The sequence below is a fragment of the Coregonus clupeaformis genome, chromosome 32, assembly GCF_020615455.1.
Source record: "Coregonus clupeaformis isolate EN_2021a chromosome 32, ASM2061545v1, whole genome shotgun sequence".
Taxonomy (NCBI): domain Eukaryota; kingdom Metazoa; phylum Chordata; class Actinopteri; order Salmoniformes; family Salmonidae; genus Coregonus; species Coregonus clupeaformis.
The window spans coordinates 5371870-5397730 of record NC_059223.1 but is presented as its reverse complement, the minus strand read 5'-3'; the positions used below and the strand labels follow the sequence as shown (position 1 = coordinate 5397730).

General features: G+C 43.4%; 1 protein-coding gene across 1 annotated transcript; it reads right to left on the bottom strand.

Annotated features, from left to right (window-relative positions):
• LOC123482425 (cadherin-5-like) lies at positions 1-21490 on the bottom strand. Its single transcript, XM_045210008.1, has 13 exons — positions 21431-21490; positions 10883-10961; positions 7859-8080; positions 7483-7762; positions 7271-7387; positions 7005-7172; positions 6644-6822; positions 5972-6222; positions 5742-5875; positions 5478-5587; positions 5269-5371; positions 3897-4142; positions 1-3103 (listed from the first exon to the last, which is right to left on the bottom strand). The coding sequence occupies exons 2-13, from the start codon at positions 10952-10954 to the stop codon at positions 2613-2615; spliced, it is 2373 nt and encodes a 790-aa protein (XP_045065943.1). The 5' UTR covers positions 10955-10961; positions 21431-21490; the 3' UTR covers positions 1-2612.
• Positions 21491-25861: the final 4371 nt, after the last annotated feature.

Sequence of the window (25861 nt, the reverse complement as noted above, 5' to 3'; positions counted from 1 at the left end):
TCATTTGAGTGCTACGTTTATTTTACACATATTAAATTGGTACATAATAAAACGTTTTACACAATACAAACCTTAGAAAAGATTGTGTTCACCATCGTGAGAATGATCATAAACCAAGGCACATATTGCTCCCCTACAGAATAATCTAGCTGCATACAAAAGAAATGCATTTGAATGTTTTCTCTTCTCATTTTGGTGCCCAATACTGACACCCACTGGAGTGTATTTACACAGGTAGACTCACACCTACATACAGTATCAATCAATGCACAATTACACATCAATTAAACTACAAGTGTAAAAAAAGACTACATATTTTACACTTTCAGCTGACAAAGACCAGTGTCAAGTAAAATCATTTTGAAATAACGCAAAAGGAAGTGAGGCCAATATCAATATTCAGGCACATTTTCTATATACATTGTAGACAACTATATTTCCAGTACTCACAATCTCGATAACATGGATCCCGTATTGCCAAGTTACTTAGTGCCATTGAAAAATAGTCCGTAAGGTTTACAGATGATTATACAGAGCACCACTAACAGTAAGAGCTTGTGAAATAGAATAGAATTGTGAGCAGACAATGATTATTAATAGCATGGACCGAAGTAGATCAGGTATGTTATATAGAAATGGAGTACTGGAGACATAACATTACAGAACAGTTTACCAGTGGAAACTATTGTAAGCTGAGGTTTCACCATACTGATCTTTGGTAGATGGTCGACAATGAAATGAAATGTTGCCTGTTGTTAAAGTCATCATGGCTCTTGCATTGTTCTCTATCTATTTTGCCCTCTCCAAAAGGTTTTTCCCAGGCAGGAAAACAGGAAGCGGGCCGCAATGTGTTGCTTTACTTTAAAAGATAACAGGACAGGAAGAGGACTTCCTCACACACATATGTGCAGGAAGCTGATTCCAGTGTTTTGTTTGGGTGATGTGTAGGGGTGGACTCCGGTGTTTGAAAAAGGATGGAGGTCCAGCCCTCCATGTATATGATCCAGACAGGAAAGTGGTAAGATGGCTTCCACATATTGTATCCATAGTTTATGAGAGGTGGTCCCAAGTATTCAAAGCTTCAGTATACAACAAACAGTCCACATTCTAAATAATATGGAATAAAATGAAAACAGGAGTAAACCTTTGCTCTCTTTTTGCTGTATTCAGTCAAGAAGGACAATAGCGATAATGATAAACTTGAACTTGTGTAGATTGCCCTCATTATATTAAGCTGTTTCAGCAAATGGAGCAGAAGCACATGCTGTATGTTGAAGAAGTATGTTGAAGCAGTTTGTTGAAGCAGAATATTGAAGCAGTATGTGGAAGCAGTATGTTGAGGCAGTATGTTGAAGAAGAATATTGAAGCAGTATATTGAAGCAGTATGTTGAAGCAGTTTGTTGAAGCAGAATATTGAAGCAGTATGTGGAAGCAGTATGTTGAGGCAGTATGTTGAAGAAGAATATTGAAGCAGTATATTGAAGCAGTATGTTGAAGCAGTATGTTGAAGCAGTATGTTGAAGCAGAATATGGAAGCAGTATGTTGAAGCAGTATGTTGAAGCAGTATGTTGAAGAAGAATATTGAAGCAGTATATTGAAGCAGTATGTTGAAGCAGTATGTTGAAGAAGAATATTGAAGCAGTATATTGAAGCAGTATGTTGAAGAAGTATGTTGAAGCAGTATGTTGAAGCAGAATATGGAAGCAGTATGTTGAAGCAGTATGTTGAAGCAGATATGGAAGCAGTAGGTTGAAGCAGTACGTTGAAGCATTAGCTCAAAGATGAAAGGTTAAAGTTATTCAGATAACTTTGTTTTCATCCAAATGACTATTGAGATACTTCACATTTCCTGAGTTGGTTGTAATACTTTTGTTACAGTGGACCTCAGAGACCTGGGCTGTATCCACAACAATTGATGTGTTGATGAGTCCTGTCAAATAAACTGGGAATAGACTTTAATTCTTTCAGAGCTTCTGTTATCATTGTTTCCTGCCGGGCTCCCTGTGCAATAGTATCTCCTGAGGAGAAGGGTAATTCTGTCTGAAAGACAACTCAGGCTGCCACTGTGACTCACTGAATGGCCCACCTCTCACTACATAGCTACAGTTGGTTTAGTCAACCATAAAAAACACAATCAATCAAAATGAAGTTATACAGATTTCTGTGTGAGTAATCAGATAAAAAATCAAACTCATTTTCTCAATCTCCTCTGAAACCTAAAATAAATGTAAAACAAATAAATGAAGCACAGTTGTGGAATGTTAACAGTTTTCTTTACAGCAAATCTGTTTCCCTTTATCGTCATATTTACATGTGACAGAAATTAATGAAATGAAAGAAAAGGAAATAAAACACGATTTCTTTAAAATAATAATAATAACAAGGGAAAGAGAGGAAAAAGGAGACGTAAGAAGAGGAGGAACAGGAGGTAGAAGAAGAGGAAGCAAGAGAGAATTACTTCAAATTGGCACACGCTTGAGTGGACCCTATCATAGTGTGCTATGATTGGACGGATTAGTGGAATAAGTTAATCCCGTTGTGCTTTTAGTCAAAGGAAGAGCTGAGAGAGCTGAGAGACGTCCTGCCTGCTGGTCTTTAGGCTCAATGTGCTCAATACGGGGAGTCACTTCCCTCAGACCCATCCACCCCATAGAGCTCAGCCAGGGTTCTGAAGCGAGGGCCCCAGTCGTTTAAGAAGTCATAGTCAAGGTTAGAGCCAGTGGAGGAACTATCCAGGGAACTGAGGCTACCAGCCAGGGACTCTGGCCCCTCGTAGCCGTAGATGTGCAGGGTATCGTAGGGGATCCCATCCCTGTCATGGTCAGCGTCGTCTTTCTTCACCTCGATCATCATGGCCATGTCTCCCTTGCACGCTGTTGGTGGTTTCTTCACCATGGCGTAAAGGCTGGGGCCCTGCCTCATGCTCATGCTGCCGTCGTTCCGAGCTGAGGTCAGGATGGACACGTCGTAGCCGTTGGTGTCCATCTCCCCACCACCCTCCTCGTCATACGTCACCAGCTGCTCGTGGATCTCACTCTTTCCCCGAGTGACCAGGGCGTCCTTCTGGTGACGCTTCCTCATAGCAATCAGGATCACTATGACTGGAACGAGAACGAAAACATGTTTAATATCCATGACAGACACTTTGGGGTTTTAATAAGTACTGAAGGAGATAGGAGCGGGAAAAATATATATTTCATGAGGCAAATGAAATCGGGTGTGAGAAAATACTTTGTTGAATGGGTCTCCAGTATATTTCTTTGGGATTCATACGATAATGACTGTTTAATAGTTAATCACCACTTCATTATGTGTCTTTGATAACAAGACCGAATAACTGATCATCTTCTCATTAGCCTTCCCATTCTTCTCATGTTTTTCCCACATATCTGCTTTAGTGGAAGCCTACTGCAGCAGTGCGATTGCTCTCTGCTTCAGATATGAGCTTTTGACAAAACATCTCTGGCACATGGCTCATCTAATATGACAAATGGCTTTCTCCCAAGACAGCAGAGCAGAGAATGTATCAAAAAGAATATTCATCTCAATGCTTCCCGTTCCTTCCACTATTTACTTAGCTTGTCCTGGATTCTTGTATGTTATTTATCCAATCAGATACTTAGGTAAAACTCTTCAACTTTGTCCAAAAAAATTAAAATGAGTCGCACATCATCTGAATTGTTCACATTTACCTATCCTTCTCCCTGTGTCGTAAATACTTCATGATTTTACCCAAGAACACCTTGAGCTGAAGTACCTTGTTTAATGATCTCAGTTTTTTATTTCTTAGACGATTGCTCTATTTTACAATATGTCTTAATCAGGAACAGTGGTGTTGTAGAATGCCAGTTAAAATGGAGAGGGCTGTATACAGTAGAGGAGAGATTGACTCACCCAGAATAGTCAGGATGCACAACAGTATAGCAATCAGGGCGTGGACACTGACACCCATTTTGAGTTGGGCTGCTTTGCACTGGGTGTGGATCCTCTTGTTGTCACACCTGCACACTTTGATAGGCAGAGAGGTGATGCTGCTCATGGGAGGCCTGCCTCCATCGCTGATCTCAATGTCTATTACATAGTCCCTGGAGTCCTCCAGGCTGAAGCCTCCATGTTTCAGCACTATGTTAGATGTGTTGTCTAGGAGAGGTGGACATAAAACAATGTTAGTTATCAGAGGTTTGCCATGGTTAGATTTGGAGGACATTTTTATACATTATATGGGTCTTCATAGTGCATTGGTTCCAATGGTGGAATGTTCTTAGCTACAATTTACTTAGGTGTAGACTTTTGCATCTACCTAATAAGCAGACTGTTGAATCTGAGGGTTCCTGTGTAAGTGAAACTTTTCCGCACTAACAATCACCTAAAATCGCAGTAGGTAAGAATCCACAAAGCAGGATGATTGAATGTGCTCCGAACCTTGATATAGAAATTATGCTTTTCCACATATGATTATCTCCATGAGCTTTAGGTGCCAGTATATGTTGATAGAAACTGGGCATACTCATTTTGTATGTTCAATTTGGCTGGCCTAATTGAAGTAGAATTACAGTATATAACCATTCAGAAATAGAAGCTATGAAGGATGTCCTGTAGTGCATACTGTACATCAAAGCTAGAGATATGGCCTTAACATGCACATCATCACTAATGTAAGAACAACTTCTCACTGTTCTTCTGTTCTTCCGTTGCTATGACCTTCTCTCTAGTTGCACTGGGCTAATGTGCAGCCTACTCCCAGTGTTCCGTGTTCCTGGCTGATCAGTACATGGGGAAATGTCACATCAGTTCATTATGCAGTGCAGCCAACGAGGCAGCACAGACTGGACCAGGCCACCCCAGCGCTGCACTGAAAATGTTCCCCAGCCAGAGTGCCTCTGAGGTCGTCGCTGTTGCTCTCAAAATATGTATTGAAGGGCTGCTGGTTTTAAAGAGCTTGTACATCATGAATATTTCAGGGGCTCTCTGCGGTTTGTTGCTGTTCTCGTTTCCACCCGACTAGGTGGAGAACGTTCAGACGTCAGATAGCTTTAGAACGGAGCGCTGCCCAGGCTAATTCCTCTGCCACTGGGGAGCACAGTGCTATCCTGAGCCCATATGTGAACCAGCCAATCACATTATCCCTGTTATACCCACCTCACCACCCCTCACACCAACCAACAGCTTAGCATCAGTAGAATGTGTCTGCCTGCACAGCTCTAGTTGACATAATAAAGGTGCCACTTGTCATATGTTCATGCATAGAAATGATCAGTTCTCTCACCGTTGTTAGCGATGACTGAAAAGTTGGCGTTCGGCTTCACCAATGTGAAGCTGAATGCGGGCAAATGATCATCTTTGTCTGTGGCACTTATGGTCCCAATCACCTGTGTGAGGGGAATACATTTTAAGAAAGACATAATGCAATTTTCAGCAAGAGTTTAAAGATTGATGGCTTAGATAGATGACATCTAACTCTGGAAAAAATCCTACCGTGCCAGCCATATCATTTTCACAAACGAATATCTCTTCAATGGACAGCTCTGGTTTGTTGTCATTGATATCGATGACCAGTATGTTGACGTTCACAAAAGATTCCAGTCCTGAAGAGGAGACAGGAAACATGATTTTATTATTGGGAAACACCTAAAGCATACCAGTTATTAAGGTAAAACATGTTTTGGACATTAATTACATTTCATGCAATAAATGTGAATTTGCAGTTAATAAGATTAAAGATGATGGCTAATGTCATACCATTTGGTTCCTCCTTAGCTTTAACCTGGAACATGTGATTGGCTACATACTCCCGATCCAGCTTCCTCACTGTGAAAAGTTGTCCAGTTATGGGGTTGATACCAATGGGACTGTCCTTGTCCTCAATGGAATACCTGTAGAGGACACATTGAGACATTGTGGAAATGGCCTCTCAGAAAATAAGTGCTGTTTATTCTAGCATGTGCCAATTAGTGAAAGTGTAGGCCTACCGTATGGCCTTGTTGGCTTTATCAGGATCTCTGGCTGAAACGACTCCAATATTATTGACCATCATTTCCTCTATCACGTTGAAGTTATAGATGCTCTTGCTGAATTCTGGCTGCTCATCAACATCTAGTACCTGGATGGTCACCTGGGCCTTGATCACTGGATTGTCCTTATTATCTGCAGGGGACTGCAAGTGGTTCTCCCTCACATCCACAAAGAACGTGTAGCTGCTCTTAGTTTCATAATCAAGTCCCTGAAAAGAAGTAAGGAAGGTTAAGGAAAAGACTCAGTACATGTACTATACGTATAATCTTTAGCAAATGTGTCACTCTCATACATATTCCCTACAACGTTATCTATAATGTACAGGCTGTACTGATACTTTTTTCGCAGAATACTTTAAGTAGTTTAATTTTCTTAATTTACTTAATAATGCCCTTCAAGGAGTCTTTCAAGGACAATCATTTTCATATGTCCTTCAAAGAGTGCATGGTCTTATTTCTTTAGTCTCTGCTACTGTATAGTTCAGTGTTATGCATCACTCTGTAATGCTCACATGTACAGTAGAGTTTAGGACACATTAGGAAAGCATTAAACCTGGTTGCACTATTGAGACAAATGTGGATCATTTTCTGTGATATTTTTTTTTAAACAGTTTAGGATGAGTGAAATACCTGTTTCAGCAAGAGGTTGCCATCTTTGGTCTGACTGCGCTCCATTTCAAAGATGTCAGATGAAGGTGCTAGGGTGAAGATGGGGTCTTTATTCTGGATCTCATCTCTGTCCTCCAGGACCATGGTGTCTATTCTCTGTCCCCGCTTCATGTCCTCTTTCACACTAAATACATAGGAACCTAGGGGCAAAATACACTCTACATCTTAGTAAGAGAAGCTTCTGAGGGACATTATGGAATAATCCCTCATTTGCAGCTAAGCATTCCGTAACAATCATTCATATTTAGGTTTATCTCCTATAAGACCAATAATTGTCAATATGCTATATGTAGCTGTCAGGGATGTTCTATATTGCCCTTACTTTTGGTAAACGTGGCTATGTTATCATTGATGTCGCTGACTGCGATGGTGACAGAGGTGGTGGCGGTACCCCCTTGTTTAAGTCCTCTCAGATCCTGGGCTTGAACCACAACCACATAGCTACTCTGGGTCTCACGGTCCAGGTTCTCATACTTGGTGGTGATAATCCCTGAAATGAATAAGGGTTATTAGGAAAGAATATTGAAAAGAGATGAAGATACAATGGACTTTATGCCATATGAGTTAAAATGAATGAACATCTCCTACCTGTTGTGCTGTCTATATTGAAGACATCTCCCCCCTCTAATAATTTGTAAGCAAGTTCTCCATTTGCAGTCGTTGGATCATCTGCATCAGTGGCAGTGACTTCTATCACTTTAGTTCCTACACAGGGAAGAAATAAAGAGAAGGGATTTAGCAAAAGCAGTTTTTAATATCCAGCATAATCATCCCTGTGTTTAGGATTTGACCTCCTGTACCTCTTTTGGATCTCTCTTTGATAGAAGCGTTGAATGATTTAGTAAACACTGGATCGTTGTCATTGATGTCAGTAACCAGGATCACAAACTCTTCCACTCTCTCCACCAAGTTGTTGCTGGTATCAAACAGCTGGGCCTTTAGATGGTATGTGCTTTTCACCTCTCGATCCAATCGTTCAGTGACATAGATGTCTCCTTTTTCATCCACTTTGAAGATTGTGTTGGCACCTTCTCCTTCAATGACATAGCGTGTCCTGTAACCAGACTTAGTTGACTTTAACTACAAATAGAAAAACAGAAGACAATGTTAATTCAACTTTCTGGCATTCTACCTGAGCCTCCAAGAGTACACCGACATGGTAAAACAACGACATACCTTTCCAAGATAGTATTGGGTGTAGGTTGGCCTTTCCTCCTCCACGTAAAGGTTGTTCCACAACCACTCTCTCTTGTGCCTGTGGAGAACTGGGCTGGTTTGTAGTGCTGGCCTCTGGTCCATATGTTCAGCCATGGTTAGACTGAGGGACAGGGCCAAGGCAAAGAGACCCATCCACAGCTCTGGCCCAGTCATCTGCCTCCATGCAGACTGTCTCATCATCTGAAGGAAGGAAGGGAGAAGCAGAGGAAGGGAAAGCAGATCATTAAATTCGGGCCATTGAGACCACTCACGCCTCAGGCAACACACCTGGCTCAAAACTTATTTGTCTTCTTTCAATTGTTAACTATTACTTTGGGTGCATTTAATTAAGCTTGCCTGGCATGCCCGGTGGGCATTGTTGGCACTTTTGGGAGTTTTCCGCTAGAAAAGTTGAATGGACACTTTCTTTAAATGGACACTTTCTTTGTGGTCAAGAGGATAGCTAAACATTAAATCAGTCCATCCCAGATAATATACTTTATCTGGGTTATTCCACTCTTATTGTTGCCAGCCCTCAGCAGTGGATATTAAGATGAGGTGGATTATGGTTCGTAAATGTTCCCAAATGGCTTAATATCATATTCTAAAGTCCCAAAACTACTACAATCAAATGACTTTCATTACAACCCCATACAGCACAGATAATAAAGTATCTTATCTTCTCCACACTGACAATAGGTTTATCTGGGCCTTTGAGGTAAAGAACTTGGCACAAAGTGAGTATCTCATCATGTTTTGTTGTTCCATAACTTATTAAATCTTGTGTTCAGCTATTTATCGGAACAGTTAAAATGGTTTGTTAGAAAACATTTACTCTGTGCTATAACGTAAGGAGTCAAACCTTGTTACTCCTAATCATATGGGTTAACAGTGCGTCATCCGATGTCCTTCTTGCCACGCCCTGAAGTTTGTCCCATAAAGGAGAGAGGCCTTTTTTAAACTCCAGTTACTTTAGAGATAGACATCCTCAATCATCACTATTTGTAGCTGCTTTGTAGTCATGGATGGCCCACTATGTCAAAAATTGAATTTTTTGAATGTCTCCTTGTTCTGTTACTGGGTACATACAGTAAGTCCTCCCAGTGAGGTCATGATGTGAAGTCTGGGCTTTTATCAAGGAGAGGAAGTGTAAACACAATGCCCTTGGGAAATAACATTCACATTTCTAATGAAGGGTCATCATTACGCTAATGCTACTGTGGCCTTACACCCTTCCTGCAATTCAATTTCTGCCCCCGTCTTCTCCCCCCCTCTCTCTTTCTCTCCCTCTCTCTCTGTCTCTCTGGCTCTCTTTCTCTGACAATTTTCTTGAGCAGTAGCGAGAGTTAAGGAGACAACAATGGGATTTTTAAACAATGTGTTAAATGAGTTGGTTTAGGTAGGATGCTATCGGACAATTGTAAAGTATTTCATTCAGGACCTCAGCTATACCTAGTTCAAATGGATCAAACCCATTTAAACTCTCGAATGATGGGCAACCTATATCCATAATGTCAGTTTCTTGTTCTCCTCAAAGCGAGTCCATTGACCTTTCATTTGAATGCCATTCAATGATAACTGAAAGTATATTTCTCTGTCTGTGCCATTTTAAATGCTGTCTATGCAAATGTCCGATTTTATGACCATGTAGACATTTTTAAGAAGTTCTCAATAAGGCAGCTTATCTTGTAGAAAAAAAAGAGGAATACGGTACTGTATTTTGAAATATGCTGTACATTATTCCACATGACTCACACAGTTCACAACCTGGTATGCCTGAGACAATTGGTGCTGTGTTCCAATCCCAAGTAGCACACAAAGCTATATGGAAGATCCATATCAATTCATCAGTTTATGGATATATTCACACAACCTGACCTGATGCACCTGCGATCTCTAATCGTATACTGTACTGTAACATTAGTCAGAAAATAGGCAATATTTGGTAATATCAAGGCAAGCACTCAGCATACACATTATGTTGAAATCTGACTATTCAAGATCAACTATCAAGCAAGCCTCAATATTGTGATGATACTGTAGAATTAAGTGACGTACAATATGTGTGTGTGGGTGTGTGTGTTTGCCCGCTGTAGATTAAAACAGCTTTAATCACAGAGCAGCTTCCAACAATCTGTCTGCCTACTCACTCCTCTAGGAAACGCCGTCTGTCACTGATGAGCCGTCTCCTCAGCCCTGCTTCACCCACACACCATCACACTGGACTCACTGGCTCTCTCTGGCAGCACTTGTTCTCTGAGTCTAACAGACAGTGGCTATCTATCACACCTCTTCTCTGAGGTCTTTTACCAAAGTTATTTGACATTATATTTGCTAAAAGGATTAGTTCAGTGTCATTAGATGTTATTTGACTGGTTTAACTGCTATCCTAGCGTTCATCTGTATGTTTGACTTCATTCTCATCATTTCAAGCCTCAACAATTAGTTCTAGAGCAGCTGACGTCAGTATATATTTAAATTGCATATCTATCTATGTACAGTATCGAAACAATTCAATGTTATTAACACTGTCATAAATCTGGTATAGGTAAATGAATAAATTGTTCTACTTTTGAAAGGAAAAGGATAGGTTGAGTTACCTTACACTTAGGTCATAGAATACAAGACTCAATATGTTGTACACTATAGTGTAACTCAAGATGCACAGATGGTTTCAGGATTTGTTTTGATTTATTTCTCCCTCCTGGCTACAGAGTATTAGTGTAGCACATATAAACATAGTCAATCTGGTATCAAATTGTCTCGAGGGTTCAGCCTTCCACTCAGGGCTAATGTGATCAAATCAGTCACTGTTGCCCATTGTGGTAATAGATTATATCAGTTTGAGACGCAACAAGATACAACATACTGTATCGATGTGGTATTTCAATCATACATTTCATACGTATCCACACAAATGATAAAATGTTCTGAGTTATGTGTAACCAAACTTACAATAGAAACAAAACAATTCATACAGTATAAATGACTGGAATGACTTACTAGAGATGAATTGTTTTCAGAACTCCTCCTTTTTAGATCGTCCAATGCGTATGAGGCAGGTATAAGTCTCATGTAGATCCTGAGTGAAAGAGCAGTAGTAGTGTTAGCTGTTGGTTGTGGACCTGTCTGATTCTCTTCTCAGAGGGGAGCACTCAGGACTTCCAGGCCAGCCCAATGGCCACAAAGATCAGCCCAGTTCCCCTTGTCACGTTTCCTGTTACAGTCCCTCTCCTCTCCTCTTGTTGGAGTCCACTCTGTGGCCCCTGACGTGGAGAGTCCCACAGAGAATCAGATAGAACAAACAGCAGCTCCTAATTGCAGCCTGAAGAGCCTGGGCTGAGGGGGGAGAGGGAGGCATGCGATGCGTGGATCACAGCGCTGCACGTCGCTGCTGAAGTGACTGGAGGAGGCGGTGAGAGCACCAGCCACATGTTAAGAGGCAGGCAGACTGTGGCGCGTGGAGGGGCAGAGCGATGTGAGAAGCATTACATTCCTGCTCTCGCCTCCATGATGAAAACACAAAAAGAAGGAGAGAAAGCAAAGCGATTCATTATTCATACCTATGGGACAAAGATTATGATAAACAGGTTATAGACGTTAATCCCATGAGATTTCCCATATAGTGGTATTACATTTTTCAGGGCTACGGCGGCGTATCTGTCTCAGAGATCTTGTCTAAGCTGGTAAGTGAGATGAGTGGGCTTTCTCCATTGCCCTCTCGCTTATCCCTTGAGCATCATCTGTAATTTGGGGAATTGGACTGGAGCTGTATGGTTGTTTTTTTATCAAAGCCCCTCAGCAACACACCCTATAGATCTGAAGGGAGGCAGTCAATTTAGTGAGATTAGTCTTAAAGAGAGGGCAAGCCTATTTGACAGAAGACCTACGATGATACCTTGGGGCAGAGAGAGAGAGAGAGAGAGAGAGAGAGAGAGAGAGAGAGAGAGAGAGAGAGAGAGAGAGAGAGAGAGAGAGAGAGAGAGAGAGAGAGAGAGAGAGAGAGAGAGAGAGAGAGAGAGAGAGCGAGAGAGAGAGACTGCCCATTTGACGTTTGTTTATTTATTTGTTTATTTTCCGGCTTGGCAACCATTACTCTTCTCAACGTCTTCATGGATCAGACAGCAGACAGACAAGTAGCTCTAGAATGAAGTAGCCGTCCCTGGAGTGGGAGCAGCAAATCACCCTCCTGTCTCTCTCTATGTCTCTTACTCTTCTATTCTTCTCTCGTTATTCACCTGCTTTGACCTCACTTTACATTTCAATTCATTCTTTGATGGCTACTTGTAGGTATTTTCTTCTGGTAATGGACTCTCAAAGGGAAGCAGCCTTTATTATAATTAAAGCATTCTGTATTACAAGAAAATTACACCATCCTTTGTCACTGCAGGGGTCATGGTTCTAGCTGTTGTTGGTAGGAGGGAGGGGATCTGCTTCTTCTGTAGATATGTACTGTATAAAGAGAGAGAGATGTGATATTATGCACATAGCTATTTAGCTGTTTAGATATTAGATATAGTCATGGAAATCTACAGGGTTCCCATGAGAGGAACTGTGCTTAAGGCACAGCCTCTAGAATAAAGAGTTCAAAATGAATAAATTAAATCCCCCTATATCACGTTTCAGGAGAAGACCCAGATGCAGACAGTGTTGAAGTAACACAAGTTTATTACAAAAACAGGGGGCAGGCAAACGACAGGTCAAGGGCAGGCAGAGGTCAGTAATCCAGATCAGAGTCCAAAAGGTACAGAACGGCAGGCAGTCTCAGGGTCAGGGCAGGCAGAGGTCAATAATCCAGGGTGGTGTGACAAGGTACAGAACGGCAGGCAGGCTCAGGGTCAGGGCAGAATGGTCAAAACCGGGAAAACTAGAAAACAGGCTTGAGAAAGACAGGAGCAAGGGGAAAAACGCTGGGGCGCCACCTGGCGTCCTACCTGGGCTCACACCTGGTTGACCGGGGTGCCAGCGTTGAAACTCAGCGATGAGTCCTGGATCCAGGATGTCCCTAGCGGAACCCAGCAACTCTCCTCCGGGCCATAACCCTCCCAGTCAACCAGGTACTGGAAACCCCTGCCCTGAGGTTGAACCTTCAGGAGACGCCTCACCATGTACGCCGGTTGGCCATCGATGAGACGGGGGAAAGGGGTGGGCCTGAAAACAGGAGACAAAGGGCTGATCCTAGACACATGAAAAGTGGGATGTATACGGGGGGTACGGGGCAACAGAAGATGAACAGCAGAGGGGATAATGATCTTGGAGATGGGGAAAGGGCCGATAAACTGTGGGGAAAGTTTGCGGGACTCCACCCGGAGGGGCAGATCTTGGGTGGACAGCCATACCTTTTGCCCGAGACATTACCAGAGAGCCGGGGTCCGGTGGCGGTCCGCTTGTCGTCGATACCTGGAGATGGTCTTGAGAAGAGCCAACCAGGCTCTCCTCCAGGTATGACGACAGCGGTGGACAAACATCTGGGCCGAGGGTATGCCGGGAAGAGCGGGGGCTGATATCCCAGGAAATTCTCAAAGGGCGAAAGACCCGAGGCAGTGCAGGGAAGGGTGTTGCGGGTGTATTCGACCCACACTAGCTGCTGGCTCCAGGTGGTGGGGTTGGCGGAGACCAGGCAGCGCAGAGTCATCTCCAGGTCTTGGTTGGCTCGCTCCGACTGGCCGTTGGACTGAGGGTGGAAACCGGAGCACAAGCTGGCCGACGACCCAATGAATGTGCAGAACGCCTTCAAGAACGGAGACGAGAACTGAGGACCCCGGTCGGAGACCATGTCCACTGGGAGTCCATGGATCTGGAAGACGTGCTGCACCATGAGCTGGGCCGCTTTGGAAAACCGGCCCACAACTGTCAGGATGGTGGTGTTGCCATCAGACAGGGGAAGACCCGTGACAAAGTCCACGGATATGTGAGACCAGGGACGGTGAGGAACAGGCAGAGGTTGTAGGAGACCAGCCGGAGCTTGCCGGGGAGTCTTGTTCTGCGCACAGATGGTGCAGGCGGCGACGAACGCGGAGACGTCAGGAACCATGGTAGGCCACCAAAAGTGTTGTCGCACAGAGGCCAGGGTCCGACGGGAGCCCAGGTGGCATGCAAGCCTGGAGGAGTGGGCCCACTCCAGGACCGAGGAGTGGACAGCGCTAGGAACAAACATCCGGTTGTCTGGGGCCCCCCACATCATAATTCCTCTCCGTGGTGTTGAGGCAATGGGAGAAGAAGGCGCAGGGATGTAACTTGAGGTCCAGGGCCGAATGCTGGGACAGGACCACCCCCACTCCGACATTCGAAGCATCGGCCTCCACCACGAACTGGCGGGACGGGTCAGGATGAACCAAGATGGGAGCAATGGTGAAACGGTGTTTGAGGTCCCGGAACACCCGGTCAGCAGCTGGGGACCATGTGAACGGAACCTTGGGAGAGGTAAGTGCAGACAGGGGGGAAGCCAGGGTACTGTAACCCCGGATAAAGCGGCAATAAAAGTTGGCGAAGCCCAGGAAACGTTGCAGCTGCACTCTGGACGTAGGCTGTGGCCAATCCACCACCGCTCTCACCTTCCCGCTTTCACAAAAAGCTGGTTCTCCAGGAGGCGTTGGAGGACCTGTCGGACGTGGAGCACGTGTTCTTGGGCAGAGCGGGAGAAGACGAGGATGTCGTCGAGGTAGACGAAGATGAACTGGTTCAACATGTCGCGGAGAACATCATTAACCAGGGCCTGGAACACAGCCGGAGCATTGGTAAGGCCAAATGGCATGACCAGATACTCGTAGTGACCGCTCTGGCCGTGTTGAAGGCAGTCTTCCACTCGTCCCCCTCCCGTATCCGCACCAGATGGTAGGCGTTCCGTAGGTCCAGCTTGGAGAACACGTTGGCCCCCTGGAGCGGCTCGAAGGCCGAGGAGATGAGTGGTAGCGGGTAGCGGTTCTTCACAGTGATGTCGTTGAGGCCCCGGTAGTTGATGCACGGGGGCAGGGTTTTGTCCTTCTCCACAAAGAAGAACCCTGCGCCGGCGAAAAGGCAGAAGTACGGATGAACCCGGCAGCTAGGGAGTCCTCAATGTAGGTCTCCATAGCCTTGGTCTCCGGACCCGACAGCGAGTACAGTCGTCCCCATGGCGGAGTGGTGCCTGGGAGAAGGTCGATTCCGCAGTCGTAGGGTCAGTGCGGTAGAAGCGAAGTGGCCCGGGCCTTACTGAACACCTCCCGGAGGTCCTGGTACTCCTTGGGAATGGCGGAGAGGTCCGAGGCAACTTCCGAGCCCCCAGGAAGACGTCCCGGGGCAGGCTGCACTGACTTCAGGCAATGAGCGTGGCAGAACGGGCTCCAGCCCATGATGGCACCAGTAGACCAGTCAATAAAGGGGTTGTGTCGCTGGAGTCAAGAGAAACCCAATAGTCGATGGCCTCAGAGTCGGTCCCAGAGTACCCGGAGAGATTTCGACTGGTTCCCCCACAGCAAGATGGCATGAAAGGGGGTGTGAGTAAGGGGAGAAGAAAAGTTATCCATATGGCCCACCAGAGTACTCGCTCCTACAGGTGAGCCTGGTCTTTTAGTGGACAGGTGGACACAAAATGACCAGTAGTCCCGCAATACAGGCAACTCTTCATGTGAATCCTGTATTGCCGTCTGCCTAGTTGCATTGGCTCGGGAAGAGGTGAATCGGCAGACTTCGGAGACTCTCTGGGACTTCCGGGAGGGCTCGGAGGCGAGGTGTAACCGGACTTCCTCTCCTTCCTTCGTTTCCGTAGTCGGCCATCGATCCGAATGGTCAAGGCGATGAGCGAGTTGAGATCCGTCGGTAGTTCCCGGGCTGCAAGCTCGTCCTTTACTTCCTCCGATACTCTGTGCAGGAACGTGTCGAACTGCGCTTCCAGGTTCCAGGCACACTCAGCTGCCAACGTGCGGAAATCCACTGCATAGTCTGCCACACTGCGGGATTCTTGCTGAAGCTGGAGTAACTTCCGGGCAGCCTCTCTCAAGGACAATGGAGCATCGAAAACCTTCTTTACCTCCTGCATGAACTCCAGACTGAAGCATACGGCCGACTGTTGTTCCTACACTGCCGTAGCCCAGGCGGGAGCCCTCCCGGACATCAGCGTGAAGAGGTACGTTATCTCAGAGCGATTCAAGGGGAAGAAGGAGGGCTGCAGCTCGATGATGAGCAAACACTGAGCGAGAAATGCCCGACATGTTCTAGACTCTCCAGCGAAGTGTTCCGGGGGAGGTAAGCGGGGTTCTCGGGAAACCGAGGTGGCCGGGGAGGCCGTGCTGCTAACAGCTGGGTTACTGAGGGGCTGGGAGGTTACCGTCGTGGTAGGCTGCCTAACAGACAACCTGCGGAATTGCTCCAGCAAGGTGTTAAACGCTCGGTCATGGCATTCAGCCAAGGTCTGGAACCCTTTCATGAGACCACGAAGCAACTCCTCGTGCCTTCCAATGGTGGCTCCTTGGGAGGAGATGGCATTGCAGAGCTGGTCCGAGTCTGCTGGGTCAGTCATGGCCAGTTCGTACTATCACGTTTCAGGAGAAGACCCAGATGCAGACAGTGTTGAAGTAAAAAACTTTTCTTTCAAAAACAGGGGGCAGGCAAACGACAGGTCAAGGGCAGGCAGAGGTCAGTAATCCAGATCAGAGTCCAAAAGGTACAGAACGGCAGGCAGTCTCAGGGTCAGGGCAGGCAGAGGTCAATAATGCAGAGTGGTGTGACAAGGTACGGAACGGCAGGCAGTCTCAGGGTCAGGGAAGGCAGAATGGTCAAAACCGGGAAAACTAGAAAACAGGAACTTGAGAAAGACAGGAGCAAGGGGAAAACCGCTGGTAGGCTTGACGAAATAAAACAACTGGCAACAGACAAACAGAGAACACAGGTATAAATACACTGGGGATAATGGGGAAGATGGGTGACACCTGGAGGGGGTGGAGACAATCACAAAGACAGGTGGAACAGATCAGGGTGTGACACTCTAAATGCCATGCAGACCATAGATATAATTACAGAAATACATCCTTCTCAGAGCAGTAGATATTTAATCATAAAGATTATAAATATGTATGTGTTACTTTACATTGATCTGAACTGGCCCTGCATGTGACAGGGTGAGAGGTGTGCTGTGTGACTGAGATACTTCATTATGCAGACCAGGGGTGATTCTTGGAAAGGAAGCTTGATTTTCCATGTAGCCTATGCAAAGACTCAGCTACTTTTCATGACCGTCCTTAAAAGCGGTGTCTGGGAAATGTAATAAAAGTCACTCTGTAGGACTCAGAGGACACTCAGTGGAATGTAGCAGTGCTTTGACCTAATGATATTACTGGAAGCTCTTCTCATTTTCCGTTTTGGCAGTCATTTCTGTTTCAAGTGGTCAGCTAGTGGTTGTGTCGCACTGACTGTCTTGACCATTGAGACAGTGTTTAACCCTGTCCAGTCCTTGGTATGTGATCCTTGATGTTCATCACAGCCAGTGAAGGGGAGTCAATTCCTTGTGAAGTGTGCTCTTTAAAAATAGCAGGGTTCTTGTCATGGTTCATTTGCGTTGGGCAAGCAATACGCTGTATAGCCCCTTAGAGAATGGTGACGTACAGTTTACAAGAACTCATCTGACTGATCTCAATGTGAATGTGGCATTCAGCCTGGGGCTAGGATTGGGAGGGAACTGACTTTATAACCCCTGCATCCCAAATTCCCAAATCAACACATCTCCCCCTCCCATCTCTAACGCTATACATACTTCGACATTTTAAGCAATGCACCGAAACCCCTCTGAATGATTTTGCGCTGATTTTTGTAAAGGGTGGTTTCTTTTCTCTCCCCCTGATTTTACCTGACTCTGTGTGATTGCCCCCCACTTTCATCACTTTTCAAGCTTCTCGGACAATCCAGCCAGCGAGAGGTTATTTCAATGACACCAACCTGATGCAGAGGGTTGTGCCCCTCTCACTTTCCAGTGCTTTCAGATGGTGCCTACAATGCACTCTAGATCTGTTGTTTGGGGGAGGGGGGGGATCGGTAAATTATGCAACATGGTGGAAGCATTCCTCTTCACTGCATTATGGTTAAGTATTCAAGTTGGAAAATGTTAATGCTTCTAACACACCCAGTGTTAATTCAACTCAGCTAGACTGTGGTGGCTGGATGCTCACTCTAAATAAAGCAAAGTACAAGATACAGTCGAGTGGAAATAGGGAATTGTAAGGAATACAATGTACAGTGCCATGTTTTTAAACACTGAAAGTGATTACATCAAATGTCTAAATGTGTAAAATAAAAAGGTAATCTAGGTCATGTTACCTTGACAGTTCAAAGGTTAACCACTTTAACGATGTAGTACTGTAATAAAACATTTGATTTAACTGCTTTGACCAGTATATAATTAACAAATTCACTATATTTTGGTACAGTTTCTCTGAAACTAAAACCAAGCTGGCACTCCACTGTTAACACCAACAACAATCCAAACGAATAAGAAATGTTTTATGATAGCGAGATGTGTGGAGTTGAAGAAACCTGAAGCGATGCTTGGAAAAATGAAAGAGAAAGCCACTTAGTTGTTTGAGAAAATAGACTTAGGCAACGCTTTCATGTTGCTTTCCTTAGACTCACATGTTGAAACCATTAATTCCCAGAATATATTCCCTTCAGGTTTTTAGACTTGAGTTAAAATTGCCATAGAGTTTCATCATGGTGTTGCACTTTGCCCTTCATACCTTCTCTCAATAACAAACCGTACAGACACTGCATTATGGTTAACCACAAGAGAAAGCTCTTCATTTGGCAAAAATGCTGTAATTTGTCATGTACAGGACCAATAAAACCAACAGATATTATAATTGTCATATTTCAATTGATATTTTACTCCCAACATAGCTCATTTAAATCAGATGGAGAAATCATACATTATTCAGAGTGCGACTTTACGACTTTGTATCTACCCTTGATGAAGACTTTGTAAAAAAAGGAATAGTCAGTATAGAATAGTTGGGGTAGTTAGTCACACATCTGCCTTTAACTCATGACGTCCAAACTCCCATGATGCATAGGGCCGTACTGTATAATGTATGCCCTGACTCACTTCCCTGTCCTCACATCAGAGGTGATAGCTAGCTTCACTACAAAGACCTCTCATTGTCTTATTACACATTTTGAAAATCAGTGGTTCTGGTAATCTAATCTGCTCAGTCCTAATCAAGGAGCTCCAGCCCTCACAGTCATTTCCGTAGTGTCAAGCCTCGGCTTCCTCCCAAAACCAAACTAATCGGGAGCTCATGTCCTGTGTTTCAACCTTCTGGAAGCGGCCGCAATTGGGAACGGTTTATCTGCTCTCTATGTTTAATCAGGGAGCAGATTTGCACTCTAGCAGTTGATTACTACAACATAACCTCTATGGCCAATGGGCTGGGCAGCCCACAAAGTCGGCCTTTTATTTCTGATTGGGAAAAGAAACAAAGATGCAACATAACTCTTTGGTTATCAGCGTAGGCTATGTTTGTCTATTGTGGGAAGTATATGCATTTCGCTCGTTTGCTGTCTAATTGCACACTGATGCGTACACTCAGGCGCTCACACGCACACTCTCACAGACTCAGTCACAGACAAATGCAGACAAAAACACATAAGCCTAAATTTTTCCATCATAGACAAACACTGACGGACACATACTGTGTCACAATCTCTCTGTCACTGGCATAATCGCCTCTGTATCTGCGGGAACAAAAGTTCTCAGCTGGCCAGCTGTGCGCCGTCCAAGGGATTTCCATTTTCTCAACAGGAAGATAAGGGTTAAAGGTTTTAAAGGGGGAATGTAGCTACTGTTTCAATAGGAGGAAGTGGGATTGACCTAGCACAACAACAATATTCCTCCACTGCTGGTCAAAAGTTACCTCTACATTACAATCTGTTTGAATCCTCTTATCCGATACAAAAGTCTCCCACAAGTACCTATCTTTATTATTACCTGGCAAAATGAAGTGGCTTGGCAGTTAATCAATCAGACATTTCAATATCAGATTATCACCTCTCCAATCTCGTTCATATTCAATGTAAATATTCAATAGTACAAATGATTTCCATAGTGTTCCTTAACAGGTTATTGACAATGTTATTTATTTTGATTCCATCTGCTTTGAAATGGCTTGTAAAATTGAAATGATGGCCACTCATGTAAGGATGATATAACAAGCAATGGGATTATCAGACAATTAAAGAAGATTGAATCAATATTGAAAGGGTCACTACAGTTTGTTTTAATCAGCTTTAAAAAAAGTTAGGTTTGGAGAGCTCTTTGATCCTATAGCGACACAACAGCAGCTGGTATATCTGGCGTGTTCAGGGGAGTCATTTGACCAGGATGGATTCCCTTGTTGTTTATAGAAGGTTGGGATCATCCAAGGTATGCATATAAAATACTTTTAAACCTGTTATTAGAGGGGACATCCAAAGACTGATAACGGGAAAATGATTTATGTCGGATTTTGATCCCCTTTAGCATTGTAGCCTACATTTTCTAACCAATATTTCCAGGCGGAAAAAAAGAATTTGGACCCTGGTAATTGAAGAGGAAATGTGTGCCTCTTAAGTGGATTTTTGGATGTATGGATTTAGAAGCTGTAATGCTTTTGCCTAGCCCTAAACCAAAGCCACACTTTAACCCTTTCTACATTTGACTCAAGGCAAAGGGCTAATGTTTTTGTTTATTATATGCCACATGAGCCGCCACAATAGGGCACGGAGAGAGAATGAAAGAGAAAATACAAACAGAAACATCACGAGAGCTGATATTTCTGTGAATGTCCCCGAAAGCTTGGGGGGAAAAAGGTTGAGCTGGCTGTTAGTGACTTATCAGACACAGCCATGCACAGAGGCAGGATACCCAAGCCATTTGTCAGTCACCGCAGGCCGCAGTCTTAATTGAAGCATGATTAATAAATAAACCAAACTCCTACTGATTGTGGATTATCTCTATAAATATACCTAATTAATCCTGCATATAAATGTCATTGTTTTCCTATTTCTAGACATTGAAAAGCTCTTGTCTCCCATTGGTTTCTGCCTGAGAGAGGGAGTTGTTTTAGTGGATTTTTAATGGCACAATAAGACTTATTTTGCATCCACAAAGATGCCGTGCCGATAGCAAAGCTCATTGATAGAAAATAATCAAATGGTTCTGCCTAGGAGATAAAAGCTATTTGAGAGGATAATGAATCATTTTTGTTTGTCCCTCTCAGGGTTGGTAACAGATTACCCTCAGAGAGGGGGGATAAATACAGAGTGAGAGAAAGAAAGAAAGAGAGTGGCACTCCATTCCAATTTATCCACTCACCATGAAGTTACAGCCATGCAAAACACAAACTCATGCATAATGAATGCCAAACATAAGAATAACATTAAACACACTCGCTCTGCCTCATTGTGTCCCCGATTTCAGGCATAAAGTTGTGTCTGAGAAACTGAGCTCGAGGAAGAGCGTCAGAAGCACATCAATAACTTAACACATTTGTCAATTAAAATATGTAACAAAAACCCCATGGAAGTCAGTAAAAGATTATTACGAATTACCTGGTATGTATCAGTCTGACTGTGGCAGGAACGACCTCCTTCTCCTCCTGTGGACTGGAGTTGTGTGGCTTGCTCAAAGAAAGGGCTGTTCTTTTTAGGGGGTGGAATTAATAGTCTTATTAATGAGCGCTAATCAGTAAAAATAGCAATGGGGGTACTGTTTAGTCTGCCACACATAGCACATGTATATATGCTCCACATATTAATCAAGCGTGAAGGGCCCCTGGCTCCCTGGTGAATACGTGGTCGGACTTCGGAGGCCACAGCAGACCTGAGGTCATATCTTCTAGCCTTCCCAACACGCTGAGGTCATTAGGAGTGAAACAGAAACAGGAAATGAAAGATGCCTCGTTGCACACCTCAAAATATGATGCTGGTTCATTGACCCATTGCTCGTTTATGAAAGGGAACCTTTGTTAAGTGAATAGGTGGACAGTACAGTACCCCAAGACTAAATGGGAGTCAGTAGAGGCTTAGAGGAATAGCGTGATATACAGTGCCTTCAGAAAGTATTCATAACCATTGACCTATTCCACATTTTGCTGTGTTACAGCCTGAATTCAAAATGGATTAAATATTTTTAAAAAATCACTCATCTACACACAATACCCCATAATGACAAAGTGAAAACATGTTTTTAGACATTTTTGCAAATGTATTGAAAATTAAATATAGAAATATCTAATTTACACAACCCTGAGTCAATACTTTGTAGAAGCACCTTTGGCAGCGATTACAGCTGTGAGTCTTTCTGGGTAAGTCTTTAAGGACTTTCCAACATTTGCTCATTATACTTTTCAAAATTCTTCAAGCTCTGTCAAATTGGTTGTTGATCATTGCTAGACAACCATTTTCAGGTCTTGCCATAGATTTCAAGTAGATTTAAGTCAAAACTGTAACTCGGCCACTCAGGAACATCCATTGTCTTCTTGGTAAGCAACTCCAGTGTAGATTTGGCCTTGTGTTTTAGGTTATTGTCCTGCTGAAAGGTGAATTAATCTACTAGTGTCTGGTGGAAAGCAGACTGAACCAGGTTTTCCTCTAGGATTTTGCTTGTGCTTACCTCCATTCCGTTTCTTTTTTTATCCTGAAATACTCCCCAGTCCTTAACGTTTACAAGCATACCCATAACATGATGCAGCCACCATTATGCTTGAAAATATGGAGAGGTACTCAGTAATGTGCTATATTGGATTTGCCCCAAAGATAACACTTTTTATTCAGGAAAAAAAGTGATTGCTTTGCCACAGTTTTTTGCAGTATTACTTTAGTGCCTTGTTGCAAACAGGATACATGTTTTGCAATATTTTTTATTCTGTACAGGCTTACTTCTGTTCACTCTTTCAGTTAGGTTAGTATTGTGGAGAACTACAATGTTTGTTGATCCATCCTCAGTTTTCTTCTATTACAGCCATTAAACTCTGTAACTGTTTTAAAGTCAACAATGGCCTCATGGTGAAATCCCTGAGCGGTTTCCATCCTCTCCGGCAACTGAGTTAGGAAGGATGCCTGCATCTTTGTAGTGACTGGATGTATTGATACACCATCCAAAGTGTAATGTGGTCCTCTGTAGCTCAATTGGTAGAGCACGGCGCTTGTAACGCCAGGGTAGTGGGTTCGATCCCCAGGACCACCCATACGTAAAAATGTATGCACACATGACTGTAAGTCGCTTTGGATAAAAGCGTCTGCTAAATGGCATATTATTCATTAATAACTTCACCATGCTCAAAGGGATATTCAGTGTCTGCTTCTTTTTTTTTCTCCCAATGAAAACCTCCCTGGTCTTTGTGGTTGAATCTGTGTTTGAAATTCACTGCTCGACTGAGGGACCTTACAGATAATTTTATGTGTGGGGTACAGAGATAAGCTACTCATTAAAAATGACTACTGCACATAGAGTGAGTCCATGCAATGTATTATGTGACTTGTTAAGCAAATCTTTTGTCCTGAACTTATTTAGGCTTGCCATAACAAAGGGGTTGAATACTTATTGACTCATTGACATTTAATTAAGTTGTAAACATTTCAAAAAACATAATTCCACTTTGACATTATGGGGTATTGTGTGTAGGCCAGTGACAAACGAATCTCAATGTAATCCATTTTAAATTCAGGCTGTAACACAGCCAAATGTGGAAAAAGTCAAGGGGTGTGAATACTTTCTGAAGGCACTGTAGGTATTATGATGTTATGGCGTGATGTTTTCCTCTAATCAGACTACGTCTTTCATTAGCACTACCTCTTTCATTCCTTCCCTATCAACAACAGTATCGACATTAGAAATGAAAAATAAAAACAACTAAAAACCCATGCCGGCCATGCAAAGTGGAAGATTATCATGAGATATTTAATCCCTTTATCTTTTCTCATCTCTTGATTGCTTGGCTAAAGCCATTTCTCCCCACACTTTCCAGTCTCCACACCTTCAGACCTGTTTATCGCTTTTATTCCAGATTAAATTGGGCCCTAATCCCATTGAGGGGATCTGATTAAACCGCTGCACAGAGTGTCTGTCTCGTCTAAGTGATTTTCTTTGTTGCATCATCCCACCCCCCTGACATTACAAGAAGGAAACAATCTCCCTTGTTCTTGCACACATGAAAATAAGTTCAATATGCACACTGGAAAAGGAAGAATGAAAAAAAGACATGGGAGGTGTGGGGAAGTTAGTTACTTCCTTTTAAAATAACCAAGGTTACTTTGCGAGCTGTCCATCATGTCTTTGTGAAATAGGCCTCTTTTAAGTGTGTGGCCATATTTAAAGGAGTATAATTGTTGGACCCCTGTGGTTATTACTAATCTCTGCTTGGCATGATTCTCAACATGAATCAATACAGTTTACAGTCCCACACCATTAGCTGTGTTTTTTACAAGATGCATAAATACTCTGTTTTTAGTACTGTAGAGAGGGTGATAAACAAATGAATACTTCAGACATGCAGTATTATTATGAGATACTGCACTGGAATTCTACAAAGCCCACAGTCGCCATCTTGTGGATTTATTTTCCATTACAGCATCTTTTATGTGTTGCAGTTGTCTTGTACAGTCTATGGCAGTTCTGCTGAAAGCAGGGATAGTGTTGAGACATTTAACAATTGTGATTTTCCCTGTAAATAATCAGAGGATCCTTGGATGAAGACAATGATTACAATTTAAGTGTCTGATACGCCTTCATCAGCGGTTTTCTTCTGGCTATAGGTCCCTGTCTGCACATTTTGGAGCATCTCCAAAATGGCCCTGGCTGTTTTATTTGAAGAGGCTGAGTGCTGGGCTGTATAATTATCACTGATGAGTTTGCTTGTCGTGGAGTGGCATGCTGGGAAATTGGACGGAATTCAGGGACAGTTAGCCTGACTGTTCCCGAGATAGACAAGATGGCTGAGTCCAGGACGGGTTTAGCTGGTTGTTGCACCACGAATGAATGTGTGTTCTGCAATCGTTAGGAGTTACGACTGCACTAGATATACATGAGAAATGAATGGTTATGAATGGTCTGCATGAAATGCTCTCACTGTGCTGCTCTCATTGTGCTAGAAGATACAGAAACAGAACATTCCATCTTGCTCTTTCTGATGAATGAATGGAATTCTGAGTGTTTATGGTTTTCATTTAAGTGATAATGCCCGAGAAGCCGGTGTTTGGGGGATATATTGGCATCGGTGTTGTTAGGCCTGAGACGAAGCAGAGGCCCGGCAAACCGTGCCAATAAATTAATTTTCATCTTCTAGTTCATCCTTGCACAAGATATAGTCCCGACACAAATCTAAGGTTGCTATCCAAGCCGGCTGGTCGTTCGTTCTATCGGTTCGGTTGCCAGACATGCGACCCAGTCGCTCAGTCTTTTGGTTCTGTAACTATGGACGCGACCCAGTCGTTCATTCTAAATGTTCCATTGTCATACTGGCTGGCAATGTTCTTATCCCTTGCTTGCTAGCTAGTCAACTATGGCTCATTTACAGTCACGTCAAACAGTGCAGCAAAGTAGCTGCATTTGCGTTTGTTTAAGCTGTTTTCTAGTGATATTTATTTGGATACATCCATAACAATGAGCTAATGATGCACGATTTCGCTGGCATAGAAGATGTGCTCTCTCATCAGGACACTGTTGTTCAGAGGAGCTAGCCAACAACAAAGCTAACACAATCACTTCAAACTGAAGCTGGAAAGAATGCAAACTAGCTGCACTTCATTTTGTTTGACCTGTTTTCTATTGGCAATACTTTGTATATGTACAGTTGAAGTCTGAAGTTTACGTACACTTAGGTTGGAGTCATTAAAACTCATTTTTCAACCACTCCACAAATTTCTTGTTAACAAACTATAGTTTTGGCAAGTCGGTTAGGACATCTACTTTGTGCATGACACAAGTCATTTTTCCAACAATTGTTTACAGACAGATTATTTCACTTATAATTCACTGTATCA